The sequence below is a fragment of the Sus scrofa genome, chromosome 7, assembly GCF_000003025.6.
Source record: "Sus scrofa isolate TJ Tabasco breed Duroc chromosome 7, Sscrofa11.1, whole genome shotgun sequence".
NCBI classification, from domain to species: domain Eukaryota; kingdom Metazoa; phylum Chordata; class Mammalia; order Artiodactyla; family Suidae; genus Sus; species Sus scrofa.
In genome coordinates, this window is record NC_010449.5 from 49,046,862 (window position 1) to 49,064,966 (window position 18,105).

Below are 18,105 nucleotides of genomic sequence, written 5' to 3' on the forward strand. Positions count from 1 at the left end.
TATCAACTCTGTGAAGTAGGAAGTTTTATCAACCTTATACAGGGAAGAAAGCTGAGCCAGAAAGAGGTTAAGTAACTTGCCCAACATCAAACAACTTGCCAATGTCATTTTAACACTGGTATATGCAATAAACAGGTATTTTATAATCTATCTATATATATATATACATACGCTGTGTGTGTGTGTGTGTGTGTGTGTGTGTATTAGGGCCGTAACTGCGGCATCTGGAAGTTCCCAGGCTAGGGGTGGAATTGGAGGTGCAGTTGCCTGCCTAAGACACAGCCACAGCCAGCTTGGGATCTGAGCCGCATCTGTGACCTACACTGCAGCTCACCTCAACCCTGGATCTTTAACCTGCTGAGCAGAACCAGGGATCAAACCCACATCCTCATGGATACTTGTCAGGTTCCTTACCGCTGAGCCACAACAGGAACTCCCAGGTGAGTGATATTTTTTAGAATATTAATTTTCATTAATTTAAGCCTTCCAAACAGGCATGATCCTTTCACTGATAAAGTCAAAGTGCCATAGCTGACAGATTAGCATGGTTTATGAAAGCAGAAAAGACTGGACTGGACTGGAAGCAATGTTCCAGCTCAGGAGGTAGCATCTGGCGTCAAAGTGTCTGCTGTATCCAGGAAACCAACAAGACTTTTGTTGAGCTGAAAAGCAGGGCACACAACCGAGGGAAAACGAGGCTGAAGTCACCCCCGGCAGAGCCTTAAATGCCAGGTTGGCATCGCTCTCGGTAGGACCGAGGACCCTGCACCAGCAACTGGACCAAGGCCTCCTGGGAGGTGGACTCGGGGAGGAGGGCTCTCAATGAGGAGGTGGGGCTGCTAGCGTATGAGCGAAACTGGAGTGGGAGGGGGAGGAGGGGTTGTCCAGGGGTGGAGTTTGCGGAGAAACAGGCCTCATGGAGGGGCGGGGCTAATGGGGATGGGGCCTCTTGGTGAGCGGGCCTTGTGGAGGGGCGGGGCTCGAGGAGAGGCGGAGCCCTCGGGTAGGGCGGGCCGGGCCCTGCTGGGTCAAGGGGTCAACTCTGGTGGGGCGGGCCTGATGGGGCGGGGTCCTCAGGGGGCGTGACCCGGCCTGACCACCTCGGCGAGTCCCGGCCCGCTGATCGCCCGCAGCCCGCAACCCGCAGCCAGCTTCTCTGCTCGGTGCTCGCCAGCATGTCCTTCGTCCCTGTGGCCGAGGATTCTGACTTCCCTATCCACAACCTGCCCTACGGCGTCTTCTCCACTACAGGCAACGTGAGCTGCCATGCTCGGCTTCCGGGCGCCGGGAGGGAGGGCGTCCCCTTCGCCCAGAACCCCCACTCCTCTTTGTGGCTCCGCCCTGGTCAGATAAAGCAGGACGTTGAGCTGGTCATTTCTATGCTAGAAACTTCTTGCGAAGATCCCCAGTGCTATTTGGGGCCTTGAGAGCTGTGTCTCTCGTTTTCACCCCTGGGGGTGCGTTGGGAGGTAGGGTGGAGGCAGGGGCCTTATTCCTTTTGTGTGTGTGTGCTTTTTTAGGGCTGCACCCCGGGCATATGGAAGTTCCCAGGCTAGGGGTCTAATCGGAGCTGCAGCTGCCGGTCTACACCACAGCCACAGCCACGCAGGATCTGAGCTAAGTCTGCCACCTACATTGAAGCTCACAGCAACGCTGGATCCTTAACCCACTGAGCAAGGCCAGGGGTGAACCCGCATCCTCATGGATACTAGTCAGATTCGTTTTCGCTGTGCCACAACGGGAACTCCCACCTTTTTTCTTTTGCGTAGATCGTGGAGAGTGCTTGGTGGATTCATATTCCTCCTGGCAACCTCTAGATGTGCAAGTTATTGAAACTCTCAGCCTCAGTTTCTACAGGTTTATGTGAGAATTAAATGCAAAATAAGAGAAAACATATGAATCACCTCCTCAGGCAAACAGAGCAAGTTTGATTATTATTACAGAGGAGTTGAACTCACAGTCAACCCCAAAGTCATTTGGCTTTGTTTCCTTCCCCCAGAGACTATACGGCCAGTTGCTCAACTCCCAGGTTAGTCCCTAACCCTAGAACTCAGGAAATACTGATCAACTCAATATTTTTAGTAGCTCAGAGGGGTGAGTGCCTTGGGATCTAATAGTCTAAGAAGTCAAGTTTCTTTGCCTCCAGCTGGTCTTCTTGCAGCTCCCAGGGCTCCCTGGGCTCCCTCACTGTTCAGAAGCCCTTTGAGGCAGAGAAAGGAAATTTCGCTTTAGAGCGTGTAGTCTGCTTGGCAGAAAGAAATCTTTGAAAACTGGGAGTTTATCAACAAACATATAAGAAGCTTCCCAGAGTGGGGAAAGCAGTTTCCCTTGGATTTATTTGTATTTTTGGCTTAGATTTCTGCCCCCAACTTTCAAGGTAAAGTCTTAATTCACTCTGTAAAGCAGAGAAGCCCAGAATCTGCTTCGCCCTGTTGGCTAGATGGAGCTTCTAGCAGGAAGCCCCTTCCTGAAGAGTGGGTTCCCTGCCCCCCGTGGGTGATCATTGGCCTCAAGTACAGCATTTGCCAAGGTCTAAAAGATTCAGTGTGTGGTTGCACAACTGCCAGGCCTGGCCAGATGTTGCAAGAACACAGAAAGTTAACAGTCTCCTAGAAGTCCGCAAATGACGCATGTTAAACCTTAACCGTGTTAACCAATGTGCTCTGCTGGAGAGGAGCCCTCCCTCTGCTGGCCTCTGACACTCTGCCCTCAGCAGAGTGTCCTCGCCTTCCCTCGGGGCACAAGTCCATCAGGCAGAAGCCTTGTGAGAGGTGGGTAGGATGCTCTGAATTGCTTTTCCAGAAGACTCTGGAATGAACGCCTCTCAGAGGGTGGCTAGTAGTAGCCTTCTGACACCACATTCCTGCTGTTTCATGTTAGAATGGGCAGAGACAGCCCCTAGGGAGCTCTGGGTACCACTGTCCTCTGAAACCAGTGCTGAGGGCTGGGAGGTGGCATTCCAGAAGGCTGAGGGCCTTCAAGTGCAGCAGCCTGTGTCTGAAGCTGTCGCTGCAATCACTGGCCATTCCAAGGGTGGTGGCTGCCTCTCCAGGCTGGTCTAGTTGCCAAGGCAAAGCCTCCTCTCCTCCATGCTGGTGGCCAGCCGTTCATAGTCTTGGGGGAACAATTGCGAATCAACCCAGTTTTCCTTTTATTTTATTGTATTTTTTTATTTTTACTTTTTAGGGCCCTACGTGCAGCATATGGAAGTTCCCAGGCTGGGGGTCGAATTGGAGCTGCAGGAACTCCCAATCCAGTTTTCATTTTATTCATTCTTTTATTCAGTGAACGCTTATGAACCCCAGCTCTGGGCCTGACTCTGGGCTGGGAGTTGGAGATCAAAGACACACGAGACACCCTCCCTCCATCTTGGGTTGCTCTTGGGTGAGTAGAGCAGATCCTGGCTCTCTCCTCAGACTGGGACAGCCTGAGGAGCAGGTGCTGCAATAGCCTGGAGCCGAAGACCAAGTCGTTAAAGTCCCTGTGGTCCTAGCCCTGCCTCTGCTTCCAGGCTCTCTGCTCTCTCCAGCCACACTGGTTGCCTTTCAGTTTCTGGAACATTCTACAGCAGTTTCCTCCCTCAGGCCCTTAGCACATATTGTTCCTTCTCTCTGGAATGCTTTTTTTTTTTTTTTTTTTGTCTTTTGTCTTTTTGTTGTTGTTGCCATTTCTTGGGCCGCTCCCGCAGCATATGGAGGTTCCCAGGCTAGGGGTCAAATCGGAGCTGTAGCCACCGGCCTACGACAGAGCCACAGCAACGCAGGATCCGAGCCGCGTCTGCAACCTGCACCACAGCTCACGGCAACGCCGGATCGTTAACCCACTGAGCAAGGGGCAGGGACCGAACCCGCAACCTCATGGTTCCTAGTCGGATTCGTTAACCACTGCACCACGACGGGAACTCCGCTTTTTTTTTTTTTTTTTTTTTTTTTTTTTTATTTCCTGCTCTCTATCTGCTGATTTCTTCTCACTCTTTGGGACCCATCTTAAATGTCACCTCCTCGGAGAGACGTTGCCTAAGCACCCTCACTGAACGAGCTCCCCCTAGAATTCCAGCCACAGTTCTTATCTGTCACCACACTGTGTGCTTTCTTTTGCTTCTGGAGGGTGGAAAGCAAGTCTCTCCCTAACCCCTCAGTGCTTTTGCAGCCTTGGTGTACTGCTGGTGTGAAGCAGAGGGTCCATTCATGTTTCTATCTAAGTGTTTTTGTCTACCCTGTGTCTGGTCTCATGACAAGAGATTTACAGATATTCATTAATGGAATTCACACTCTATCCTGCTGTTGTGCTGTTGTCCCCATTTTACAAAGGAGGAAACTGAGGCTCAGCGAGGCCAAGAATCCTGTCCCAGGTCTCACAGCCATTAAGAGGCCGATTTGGGGCTGCACTCCACACCCGTGATCTCCCTAACCCCATGCTTTTCCCTCTTTGTCAAGCTGGGAGGTGGGTAAAGCTTTCCTTTGGGCCACTCTGTGTGGGATATTACCAAACGTTCTAAAGCAGAGGCGGAGTTCCCATCGTGGCGCAGCAGAAATGAATCCAACTAGGAACCATAAGGTTGTGGGTTTGATCCCTGGCCTCGCTCAGTGGGTTAAGGATCTGGTGTCGCCGTGAGCCGTGAGCTGTGAGCTGTGGTGTAGGTCGCAGATGCAGCTCGGATCTGGCGTTGCTGTGGCTCTGGTGTAGCTCTGATTTGACCCCTGGCCTGGGAACCTCCATATGCCATGGGTGTGGCCCTAAAAGGACAAAAGACCAAAAAAAAAAAAAAAAAATGCAGAGGTGATGCTCATGGGTTCTCATAATTAGACAAATGGGCTATCTCTTCCTAATTTATTTCCCTCTAGTTATACATGGGACCCCGAGGCCCTGAGCAGGCAGACCCGAGAGCTTGTCCAAAGTGAAAGGATGGTGAATGACGGGGTAGGCAGGACCTCAGGGGTCCTGAGTCTAGCACGGAAGAGAAGACTCCCAACAGTTGAAATAGAGGGGCTCACTCCCTCAGGTCCTCAGGTCAGGGTTTGGGATCCAAGGGCCGCTTCTGCCTTTGCTTGCAGCCAAGGAAACAGGTAGCCGTGCTGGTGATTAGGGCTTGGAGGCTGCTCAGTGCTGTCAGCTCCTTCCTACCTTCTGCTGGGTGTTAGGGCAGGGGCAGGGGCAGAGAAATGGCCCGAGGGTCTGCCCTTGCACAACCCCCGAGTGGGCAGACACTGGGGGCCAGGTAGCCCAGCTCATTGCCTGTCACAGCTGTTGACACATTCCAGCCGGGCAGAGACTGAGGCCCAGGGAGCCAGCAGTGGAACTGGGGTCTGCCTGGGGCCTCAGGGCCAGGTGAGAGTGAGGCTCTGGTCTACCTCTGGTCCCAGGGGCTGACATGCATGGAGAGATGGCCCCCGAAATGAGCAGTCACGTGCTGGAGATGAGCCAGCCAGTGGCCTGACGTCTAAACTCCCTGGAACTGTGCAAAGGAATTGCCCCGAGGGAACGCCTGGGTTAAGCCTGAGAAGTAATCCAGTTGCCTGGGGCGAGGGGCACTCACCTGAGGGCTACCTGAGGAACTTTACTGGGGACTTTGCTTGGATACCTGGCTTGGACTAGGCTTCTAGCAACTGCCCCACCACAAGGTGTGTTTGATTTATTTTCCATTCAAGGAACATAGAACATTCCCTTCATATTCTAGAGGTGGAGACGGCACCAAATTCTCCCTGGCCAGAGATCACAGGGGCAGTTTCAGTTCTTTAAGAGGCAAAGGGAGCTGGGGTATGGTGCTAAGGATCCAGTTCCTCAGCCCCTCTCCATGGAGGGCCATCCAAACGGGAACTTGGGAGTTCCCGTCGTGGCGCAGCAGAAACGAATCTGACTAGAAACCATGTAGTTGCGGGTTTGATCCCTGGCTCCGCGGGTTAAGGATCCGGCGTTGCTGTGAGCTGTGGTGTACATTGCAGATGCTGCTCGGATCCCGCGTTGCTGTGGCTGTGGTGTAGGCTGGCAGCTACAGCTCCAATTAGACCCCAAGCTTGGGAACCTCCATAAGCTGTGGGTACGGCCCTAAAGAAAAAAAAGAAAAAGCAAGTAAATAAATAAACAAATGGGGACGTGTATGCTCTTAAATAGACGCGCTTCCCAGGTAAATGAGCCAAGCCTGGCTGAGGCTTCCCCAGCTCTGACCATACCATCTTTCTCCCAGTCAAGACCGAGGATCGGCGTGGCGATTGGTGACCAGATCCTGGACCTCAGTGTCATAAAGCACCTCTTCACTGGGCCTGTCCTCTCCAAACACCAAGATGTCTTTGATCAGGTAGGACACTGTGACATGGCTTGTCCTGGATCTCAGTGCAAATGCCACCAAGAAAGTGCTTGTTGCCTTCCATTTATTTTCCTTCCTTCCTTCCTTCCTTCCTTCCTTCTTTCCTTCCTTTCTTCCTTCTTTCCTTCCTTCCTTCCTTCCTTCCTTTCTTTCCTTCTTTTCTTTCTCTCTCTTTCTTTCTTCTTTCTTCCTGCCATCCCGCCTTCCCTACATTATTTGTTTCTAGTTTATTTATTTATTTATTTTTTCTTTTAAGACCGCACTCGCAGCATATGGAAGATCCAAGGCTAGCAGGTGAATCGGAGCTACAGCTGCCAGCCTACACCACGGCCACAGCAATGTGGGATCCAGAGCTGCATCTTCGACCTACACCACAGCTCACGGCAATGCCAGATCCCCACACCACTGAATGTGGCCAGGGATCAAACCCTCATCCTAATGGATTCTAGCTGGATTCATCTCTGCTGGGCCAGCATGGGAAGTTCATCTTTTTTTTTTTTTTTTTTTTTTTTTTTTCTATTTTGGCTGCCCTGTGGCATATGGAGTTCCCAGGACAGGGATCAATCCGAGCCGTAGTATCAACCTAGGCTGCAGCTGTAGCAATTCTGGATCCTTAACCCACTGTGCTGGGCAGGGGATCGAACCTGTATTCCAGGGCGCCCAAGATGGAGCAGGAACTCCTGCCTTCCATTTCTGATGAAGGTAGTAACTTCAGAGGTCCCAGGAATTTTGTTTGGATGAGATGGGGCAGGCTTGAGACACCACAGGATGGCTTCCTAGGTGAGAATAGTGTCAGGCTCTCTGCAGTCCTGGGTCTTTCCTGATTGTCTCTGATGTGAGGCTCTCCAGTAACTGGTTCATTTCCTTATTTTAAGTTGATTGAGCGTCTGCCTGTTCCAGGCTTCTGCTGGGCCCTCCAAGGGAGGGAACCACGAGCCCTGCCCTCCAGGTTGGTTGATGCAGCCCGAGAGGAATGGACAGCTGGGCCCAGTGCTTCTGTGTTACCACCATTTAGGCGTCAGCCTGAAGCCCACATATATGAATGATGGACGTGAATTTACTCCCCTCTGAATGGTTGGGTGCTTTGAAGGGCATCGTCCCATTCTGTGGATCAGGAAGAAGGTGGTATTTATTGAGCACCTTCTATGTGCCAGGTCCTTTGGACACATCTCTCATTTCAGGGCGTCAGAAAGCTGGTCAGCCTCTCCTGTCAACAGAGAGGTAGCACAAAGGGCTTCCCATGTATGATCTTTCTTCCTCGCTGTCTTAGTTTTAGCCAACTCTTTTTTTTTTTTTTTTTTTTTTTTTTTTTTTTTTTTTTTTTTTAAGGGCTGCACCTGCAGCACATGGAAGTTCCCAGGCTAGGGGTCCAATTGGCCTACACCACAGCCATAGCAACACCAGATCCGAGCCGCATCTGCTACCTACACCACAGCTCCTGGCAATGCTGGATCCTTAACCCACTGAGTGAGGCCAGGGAGCGAACCTGCATCCTCATGGATACTAGTTGGGTTCGTTACAGCTTAGCCATGATGGGAACTCCTTTTTTTAAAAAACTTTTTTCATTCTCTTTTTTTAAAAAAAATATTTCAGTGAATTTTATTATATTTATAGTTGTAGAGTCATCATCACAACCTAATTTTAGAACATTTCCATCCCAAACCCTCAGTCCACCCCTCTTTCCCCCTTACCTGTCCCCTCTGGTAACCATAAGTTTTTCAAAGTCTGTGAGTCTGTTTCTGTTTTGCAAATAAGTGCACTTGTATCCTTTTTTTAGATTCCATATGTGATATCATATGATGTTTGTCTCTCACTGTCACTTAGCATGATAATTGCTGTGTCCATCCATGTTGCTGCAAATGCCACGATTTCTTTCTTTTTACGGCTGAGTAACATTCCATTGGATACATGTACCACATCTTCTTTATCCATTTCTCTGTCAATGGACATTTAGGTTGCTTCCCTATCTTGGCTATTGTATATGTTGCTTTAATGAACATTGGGGTACATCTTCTTTTCAAGTCATGGTATTCTCCTGGATACATGCCCAGGAGTGGGATTACTGGATCATATGGTAATTCTATTTTTATTTTTATTTTTTTTGTTTTTTTAGGGCCACACCCGCAGCATATGGAAGTTCCCAGGCTAGGGGTCAGATCGGAGCTGTAGCTGCTGGCCTACACCACAGCCTTGGCAATGCTGGATCCTTAACCCACTGAGCATGGTCAGGGATTGAACCTGTGTCCTCATGGGATGCTAGTCAGATTCATTAATCGCTGAACCACAATGGGAACTCCTATTTTTAGGTTTTTTGAGGAAACTCCATACTGTTTTCCATCGTGGCTGCACCGATTTACATTCCCACCAGCAGCGTGAGAGGGTTCCCTTTTCTCTATACCCTCTCTAGCACTTATCGTTTATAGGCTCTCTAATGATGGCCATTCTGGCTGGTGTAAGGTGGTACCTCATGGTAGTTTTGATTTGCATTTCTCTAATAATTAGTGATATTGAGCATCTTTTCATGTGTTTGGTCCTAGCCAACTCTTAACAGCTTCATGGGCCTGGGCCAGGCTGCCTGGAAGGAAGCAAGAGCATTCTTGCAAAACCTACTATCTGCCAGCCAAGCCAGGCTCAGAGATGACACAGAACTTCGGAAGCGGTAAGGAGCCCATGGACCTTGGCTGGTGGAATGAAGGGCACTTGGCTGGGCAGAAGAGGACAGCATGCTAATCGAGGACATTCTTAGTCACTTCTTGGCTGCCTTGGCTCATCTAGCCCCTGCCTGGGCTGCATATTGGTGAGATGTCTCTGGGCCAAATGAGATTACCTCTCTGCCTGGAGTGGGGTATCCAGTCCAGGCCTGGCCCGTTGGCCCACGCCCTTGCTCACTCAGCCATTCCTCATCAGCATCATTCGTGTCCATGTCTGGGTTCCAGAGCAGGGCTAATTTAGCCCGTTTCCTAGAGTGGAACAAAGAAGCAGGAGAGCGGCACCTTGCCTTTAGTGGGTGGATGCCCTCCCTGCTGTGGCCCCATCTCAGCCAGCTCTGGCCCCAGGCCAACCTGGATGTGCTCACTGGCAGTAGTGAGCAGGATTCTAGGAATGGTCTGGGCTGAGCATGTGGGTGGGTGACCAGAGCAGGGGCCCCGCTTGGCTGCTTGTTGACCTTGAAGCTGCTCGTTCTGTGTTTCAGCGCATTCACCTCCCAGGCCTCCGCCACGATGCATCTTCCTGCCGCCATAGGTGAGTACAGTCTCTTTACCAGGACACCGAGGACTTTAATGGGCCAAGGTGGCTGCCCAGGGGTGCTGGTCCCCGCTTCCTGGTGAGGGAGTTCACAGAGGAGGGGTCCTCTCCCCATCGGGGAGCTAGGCCGTTTCTAAAGGCCTGTGCTCTCGCCTAGGGGAGTCACTGGCTGCCCAGATTTGCAGTTGGCTACCTGGCTTCTTGTGCAGCACATCACTCTGTCTTCTCAAGAGGCTGTGGGGTGATGCTCTGAGCTCAGTCTGCGAGTCAGCAGATTTGAGGAAAGAGGCCAGAGGGTCCTGAAGGGCCTCAGTTGGAGCCGCTGGCTGGATGTCTGACTGGCATTTGAGTCAGGAAGTTGGACTTGTCCAGACTTTCTTGGCCTGAAGCAGAGAGAGTCCAGATCGGGGAGATCTTTGCCCAGGAGCCGGGGGTGCTTGCCTGCTGGCTTTGCCTGGGCTCCGGGTGCTGAGAGGCTGGCTGGTCCCTTGGGGAGGCCCTGGCAGGCCTTCCTGCTGCCTCTGTCCCCGTTTCTGGGGCCTGTGTCCTAGCACAGCCCGGGAGGCCTGCCTGGGAGGATAATTTCCTTCCAAAGACCGGCACACACAGGTTCAGTGTGTTGCTGACCCTCCTCTATGGTTTGAGGATTAAAGGCAGGGAGATGCTGTGCTTGGAAGCACATGGCTCCAGTTGAAATCCAGGGATGGCGAGAATGGAACGTCTGCCTTGTGCTCAGCAGCCGCTGGCTCCCAGACTTCTCCTCCCATCTCCCCACCCCCTTTCATTTTCTTCTCTTCTCTGGCTTTTTTATTTGGCTGTGGCATATAGCAGTTTGATGTGGGGGTCTCAGTTCCCAGACCAGGGATTGAACCTGGGCTGCAGGGGCGAATAGGCTGAATCCTAACCACAAGACCACCAGGGACCTCCTCCGGTTCTTATCTTTTCAGATTTATTTCTGAAGCCTTTCCCATTTATGTATTTATTTATTTGTGCTTTTTTTTTTTTTTTTTTAAGAGCTGCACCTGTGGCATATGGAGGTTCCCAGACTAGGGATTGAATCGGAGCTATAGCCTCTGGCCTACACCACAACCACAGCAATGCCAGATCTGAGCCACATCTGCAGCCTACACCATAGCTCATGGCAATGCCAGATCCTTAACCCACTGAGTGGGGCCAGCGATTGAACCCAAGTCCTTATGGATACTACTTGGGCTCATTAGTGCTGAGCCACAAAGGGAACTTCCTGAACCCTTCCCCTTTTAAACATCTTTTTGTGTGTGTGTGTGTGTGTGTGTCCTTTCTTTTTTAAGGCTGCACCCATGGCGTATGGAGGTTCCCAGGCTAGGGGTCGAATTGGAGCTACAGCTGCCAGCCTACACCACGGCCACAGCGACGCTGGATCCTTAAGCCACTGAGCGAGGCCAGGGATCGAACTTGTGTCCTCATGGATGCTAGTCAGATTCGTTAACCACTGAGCCACAACGGGAACTCCTTACTAAGGTGTAATTTACGTTTTCCACGATTTCCCCACCGGGAGTGTACACTTTAATGAGTTTTAGACAATATACCGTTGTGTAGGCATCACATTTGAAAACACTCTGTCACCACAAAAAGTCTGTTTGTAGACAACCCCTGTTCTCACCCCTGCGCAACCACTGCCTGTCTGTGCCCATAGTCGCACCTCTCCTAGAATTTCACATGCGTAGAATCACACCACATGCAGGTCTTCTGTGTCTCTCTCAGCTGGAATGTCCCCCCGTAGTACTGTTGTTCTTTTCCTCATACTGCTTTTTTCATAACATGTATTTTTTTATTAAATGAAAATCAGCTTCGTCGTTCAGGAGGTCTTTGAAAACTGTTTTTAAAATTGTGGTGAAATACGCAGTTACGTAACATCGACTGCCTTTATGATTGTTAAGTGTCCAGCTCAGTGGTATCAAGTACATGACATCGTCTCCAATATTATTTTTAGCCTTTTGGAACAGCAGGCGCTGCCCCCTAAACTGGGTTGTAAGCACCTGCCGGGGTGTCGGGGTGTGTGTGTGGGGGTCTTCCTGTCTCTGCCTCACAGCCTGGCCTGGACACCATCTTTTCCAATCCTTTTGAAGTGATCATGATGTGGACTGGCATATAGATCGTGAAAACAAACAAGGGGGCAGAAATTGTTAATTTTCTTGTAATTTGGCAGGAATGTTCTGAAATGCTATGCTGGTTCTGCCCAGGGCTCCTACCAAGGCAGTTGGGCCTTGTTGTAAAATGCAGCAATGAAGTGTTACTTTAAAGTAAATGCCAGGAGTTCCCGTCTTGGCGCAGCAGAAATGAATCCAACTAGGAACCATGAGGTTGCGGGTTCAATCCCTGGCCTCACTCAGTGGGTTAAGGATCCAGCATTGCCATGAGCTGTGGTATGTAGGTCACAGATGCGACTCAGATCTGGCGTGGCTGTGGCTGTGGCTGTGGCGTAGGCTGGTAGCTCCGATTAGACCCCTGGCCTGGGAACCTCCATATGCGGTGGCTGCGGACCTCAAAAGACATAAATAAATAAATAAATAAAATAAAATAAAAAATTAAAGTAAATGCCAGAGTGACCTACACTTACACTGCACTTTATAGTATGTAAGACATGTTCTTATAACTTTCGAAAAGATTATTATCTGAAAAAGACTCAGTCTCTGCGTCTGCCTTGATCCTCTCTAAGGAGCAATTCCGTTGGCACAGCCATGGCAGGGCAACAGCAACTCCCAGTAGGGGCAAGGAAGGGAATTTTATTTGGGGCCTACTATGTGCCAGGCACTATGATAAGGACTTGAGATATATTAATCCCTTTACTGTATAGATACGCCTGTGATTGGCATTATTATTCCCAATGGAGAACCTGAGTTCTAGAGCGGCAAAGGAACTTTTCCAAGGCCACACACAGCCAGGAAACAGCAGAGTCAGAAATCAAATCTAGTAGGTTCGGGCCTGTTGTTTGATATGTGGGCCTCACTCATGTATGAAATGAGAATAGAATTATCTACCTGAAGGTATAGTTTTAACCAGGCTCCTTCTGGCCCTCAGACCTATGATTTTATCAAATAAAACCCACTCACTTCCATGTTTCTGGGTTTTTTGGTTTGTTTGTTTTTGTTTTTGTCTTTTTAGGGCCCCACTCGAAGTATATGCAGGTTCCCAGGCTCCAGTCGGAGCTGTAGCCACCGGCCTATACCACAGCCACAGCAACATGGGATCCAAGCCATGTCTGTGACCTACGCCACAGCTCACGGCCACGCCGGATCCTTAACCCACCAAGGCCAGGGATTGAACCCACAACCTCATGGACACTAGTCAGGCTCATTACTGCTGAGCCACGACGGGAACTCCCATGTTTCTTGTTTTTAAGAGAAGAACTGGAACACAGACTTTTATTTTGCTTTTCTTTTCTATATATGATTGTCTGTGTCTTGCATGCTTTCCATCCCACAAGAGGGCCGAGGGGAAGCATGTCCAGCTTCAGTCAAATGACAGGAACTGAGCAGGCTGACTCCTGGGAGGGGAGGGCACATAGGAGCCCAGGACCATCCTCCTTGAGTCTGACGGGGGCACCGTCCAGCCGCTTTTCATTTTCCATTTTTTAAAAAATTTTATGGCTGCACCCACAGTATATGAAAGTTCCTGAGCCAGGGATTGAATCTGAGCCACAGGTGCAACCTACACTGCAGCTGTGGCCATGCCAGATCCTTGAACCCACTGAGCCTGGCCTGGGATGGAACCTGCACCTCTGCAGTGACCCAAGCTGCTGCAGTCCAGATTCTTAACCCACTATGCCACAGTAGGAACTCCTCACTTTCCTTTTTTTTTTTTTCTTTTTAGGGCTGCACCCACAGCATATAGAAGTTCCCAGGCTTGGGGTCAAATCAGAGCTACAGCTGCCAACCTCCTGCCACAGCAATGCAGGATCTGAGCCATGCCTATGACCTACATTACAGCTCACAGTAACGCCGGATCCTTAACCCACTGAGCCAGGGATTGAACCCACAGTCAGGTGAATTACCACTGAGCCACAACGGGAACACTTTGCATTTTTAAGATCTGAGGATTAATTTTTCACAATCAGTCTGTTACTTATTATTTTTTGGCTGCACTTGTGGCATGAGAAAATTCCTGGGCCAAGGATTGAACCCACGCCCCAGTTGCGGCCTGCACCATAGCTGGGGCAATACTGGATCCTTAACCCACTGCGCCACGAGGGGACTTCCTCAAACAACCTGTTCTGGATTCATGGATGAAACATCTTTTCTTTTTTTAAAATTAGGTATATTAAAGGATGCTTCTTTTTCAGTCTCCTTCTGGTGTCTCTATTATTTCTATTTCCTTCCTTTCATTTCTTTTGCGAGTTGAATTGGTACCTCTCTCCCGGTGAGGATTCTCCTGATGCCTGGTGATTCTCGTGCTCATCTTTATTTGCGTAGAAAATGCCTCCAATTAGGTGTCTGTGGGTGTGGTTTTCCTGTAGCCGTCCCCAAGGAAAGGGTCAGAATGTACTTTCGGTGGGGAGCTCTGGTTCTGTTTCCCGGCTATGGGGCTGCTCTGGTCCTCTGGAGGCACTGAGTCAGATCTCCGGACCAGCTCTTCAACCTGGGCCCCCTCTTCTACTGAGGCTGCTTGGGAAAAGCTGGGTAAAGGAGAAATTGGGGGGCACAGGCTAATCACCCAGACCCTCTTTGCCACTCTCTCTCCGTCTCATGTACACACAGGGCTGTGCTGTTTTCTGGCAGCCACTTGGCTTTCAGGGATTCCTTGTTATTTCTGGTTGGCTGATGGTACCTTCTTGTTTTCTTTTTACTTTTTTTTTTTTCAGTGCCTCACGTGGGGCATGTGGAGGTTCCCAGACTAGAGGTGAAATTGGAGCTGTAGCTGCCGGCCTACACCACAGCCACAGCAATGCCAGATCCGAGCTGCATCTACGACCTACACAGCTCACAGCAACACTGGACACTTAACCCACTGAGAGAGGCCAGGGATCGAACCCAAATTCTCATGGATACCAGTTGGATTTGTTACCCCTGAGCCGCAACTGGAACTCCCTCTTTTTACGTATTTTTTAAAAAATTAAAGTATAGTTGATTTGCAATGTTTTGCTAATTTCTGCAGTACAGCACAGTGACCCAGTCATACATATATACATATTTCTTTTCTTATAGTATCTTCCATCATGGTCTATCCCCAAAGATTGGATATAGTTTCCTGGATATAGTCGGACCTCATTTCTTGTCCATTCTAAATGTAATAGTTTGCATCTACTAACCCCAAGCTCCCAGTTGTTTTCTTGTCATGGATTTATTCTTCTAAAAAGTATCTCAGCTGTTGTCTCTGTGCCTTGGGACCAAGATGGGAAGCAGGAACAAGCCTCAGGTCACCCCTGCTCTAATCAACCCTTGCAGATTTTTCTCTCCTCTCATCCATCCTTCACCGATTCCATTTCTAGTCTAGGCTATTGGTACTGGCCTACACAGCTTTATCTATTAAAAGAAATTTCTGGGACGGGGGCAGTTTCCATTGTGACTGGGTGGAAACGAATCCAACTAGTAACCATGAGGTTGCGGGTTCAATCCCTGGCCTTCCTCAGGGGTTAAGGATCCAGCGTTGCTGTGGGCTGTGGTGTAGGTCGCAGACGTGGCTCGGATCTGGCATTGCTGTGGCTGTGGTGTAGGCTGGCGGCTACAGCTCCAATTTGACCCCTAGCCTGGGAACCTCCATATGTTATGGGTGAGGTCCTATAAAGATAAAAAAAATTTTTGTTTTGGCAGGAAGGAGAGGTTTAGGAAAATAAATAGGAAGCTGTCCCAGCTTGTTTTTCCTGCGTATTTGAGCAGTTCACTGCCTTGTGGGAGCCTGTGCCTACAGCATGCCATCCACCCGGTTCGCTCAGTTCTTGGTCATCACCGGGCACTGATGAGCCTTGTTCTTGGCACTGAGACAGAGTCAAACAAAACGAGGCCTGGCCTGGGCAGCTCTGAAGAGGCTATAGTCTAGCAGAGGGATACGATCTGCATACATGTGACCGGGACACAAGTGGGCCCTCAAGCCTGCCCCAGGACGGGCTCCCTCCCATGAGGGGATTGGGAGGAGGAGAGGTCCTGCTAGGGAGAGTGTGGCTTCACGGGCAAGGGGGACACCAGGGACATGAGGGAGAGGCTGGTCCCCTGGCAGGCACAGCTTGAGCAAAAGCCTAGTGAGCTGGCCTGTGGGTAGGAGGGAGGGGTGGGGGTGTGTGTGTCTACCATTCATGTGCAAATGACATTGTCTGTTTCAGAAAGTCTTGGGTCCTTATTTCTTTTTCATTTCTCAGCTGGAAGTTCTAAAATTCTTAGGCGAATTTGTGTTGCATTTTGCACGGAGCTTTGGGACGCACACATGTTAGGCGTGTGCTCCTGGCTCCTGCCTGCCCTCCCTCTGTGTTCTCCCGCCCCGCCCCTCCCTGGACTGGCCCTTCTCCGAGTCCTACAGCAGCCAGGTCACTGATGGCCTCTCCCGGCCTTTCCTCCGCAGGTGACTACACAGACTTCTATTCCTCCCGGCAGCACGCCACAAACGTCGGAGTCATGTTCAGGGGCAAGGAGACTGCACTGATGCCCAATTGGTATGTCCCAGACCAGTGTCTGGCTGAGTTCTAGTTTGCCTTCCCGTGTCCAGCAGCATGTTGTCCCAGGGCCACCAGGTCCTCTCAGGTTAAAGAAATTGGGGTAGAAATCAGTCAGTAATGATGTCCCCACTTCTGGGAAAGGTGGTCTCAGCCTCTGGTCTTCTTGGCTCAGCCTTGGACCAGCTGTGGGATCGTGGGGCAGTCCTTTAAGCTCTTTGATCTAGAGAACTGGAATTAGATCCCCTGAGTCACTAAGATCCTTCCAGATCCTTTTATTTGTAAGCTGTGAATCCAGGTTCTATGGGCAAGTCTTTTTTTTTTTTTTTGGCTTTTGTCTTTTTAGGGCCTCAGTCGCGACACATGGAGGTTCCCAGGCTAGGGGTCTAATCGGAGCTACAGCTACTGGCCTACACCAGAGCCACAGCAACTCGGGATCCGAGCTGTGTCTGTGACCTACACCACAGCTCACAGCAATGTGGGACCCTTAACCCACTGAGCAAAGCCAGGGATCGAACCAGCCTCCTTGTGGATACTAGTCGGGTTTGTTCACTGCTGAGCTGTGACGGGAACTCCATATGGGCAAGTCTTAAATCCCAGCTTTCTCCGTACTTCGAATCTTCTGATGGATGAGAATCCTCAAGTGGGCCCGGGGCTGTGTATTTCTCAAGCTCACAACGGGAGCTCCTTGTATTTATTTGATCCTCATAGGAGTTCGTGGGTCCCCAGGGCTGTACCTGGTAGCCCCATTTCACAGGGGGGGAAACAGGCTCAGAGAAGTATCCTTGCCTGAGTTGTCCTTGCCTTTTAGAGGCTGCCTCCTAAAACCCAGTCAAGGCCATTGCTCAGGCCTAGAACACAAAGCTGCAGTTTCTGCCCCTTTGTCGTGTGTTGGCAGAGGCACAGCCCAGGCCAGGTGCCCTGGGCCACACGCACAGTCACTGGAGTGGGCAGAGACTTCTGAGTGTTTCAGGTAGGCTGTGCCAGGAAGAGCAGGCTCTCTCAGAACCAAGAGAGCAGAGGAGGAAGAAAACGGGAGAGAGCAGGTTACGATCCAGAGAAGTTAAGCAACCAGGCCAAGGTTGCAGAACAAGGCTGAGGTGAATCCAGGACTGCAGGGAGCAAGGCCAAGTGGAGGAGGCTCGGTGCATTTGCTTTTGCAGGATAAGAGGACACAGGCTTTCTTTCACTATGTGTGATGCAAGGGGTCTGTGCCTTTTCTTCTTTATGCGTGTATCCTTGATTATAAAGGTGATAGATACTCACTGCGATTAACCCAAACATAAAATACATAAGGCAGAACACTAAAAATTTAAATGTGCATCCCATTGGAGGCCCAATCTCACTTTCATGGCTCTATCCCACGGAAATGTTTGTATTCAAGGATAAAGATGTTTACCAGCAGTCTTTCTAAAGGAAGGGCCTGAAGCTGGAAGCAGTCTGAATGCTTGCTGGTGGAAGAGTTGAAAAATTATGGTCTGTTCACAACCTGAAGTATTTCACAGCTATTGAAAGGAAGATTTAGGATCAGGAGGCATATATGCATGATATATATATATATATATATATTTTTTTTTTTTTGTCTTTTTGCTATTTCTTGGGCCGCTCCTGCGGCACATGGAGGTTCCCAGGCTAGGGGTCGAATCGGAGCTGTAGCCTTCGGCCTACGCCAGAGCCAGAGCAACGCAGGATCCGAGCCGCGTCTGCAACCTACACCACAGCTCACGGCAACGCCGGATCGTTAACCCACTGAGCAAGGGCAGGGACCGAACCCGCAACCTCATGGTTCCTAGTTGGATTCGTTAACCACTGCGCCACGACAGGAACTCCTATGCATGATATATTAAGTGAGTTCTCATATTTATAAAAAGACACATGAAAATATATGTACATACCTACTTATTAGTTTCCTGTTGTGCTGTAACAAATGACC

General features: G+C 50.1%; 1 protein-coding gene across 1 annotated transcript in view; it reads left to right on the forward strand.

The window, feature by feature from the left end:
• FAH (fumarylacetoacetate hydrolase) overlaps positions 972–18,105 on the forward strand; it is a 39,958-nt gene continuing 22,824 nt past the window's right edge. The window contains exons 1-5 of the mRNA XM_003356648.4: positions 972–1,256; positions 6,185–6,295; positions 8,842–8,963; positions 9,498–9,547; positions 16,082–16,172. Of these exons, the coding sequence (XP_003356696.1) occupies positions 1,176–1,256; positions 6,185–6,295; positions 8,842–8,963; positions 9,498–9,547; positions 16,082–16,172 (455 nt within the window). The 5' untranslated portion in view covers positions 972–1,175. The remainder of the gene's footprint in view (positions 1,257–6,184; positions 6,296–8,841; positions 8,964–9,497; positions 9,548–16,081; positions 16,173–18,105) is intronic.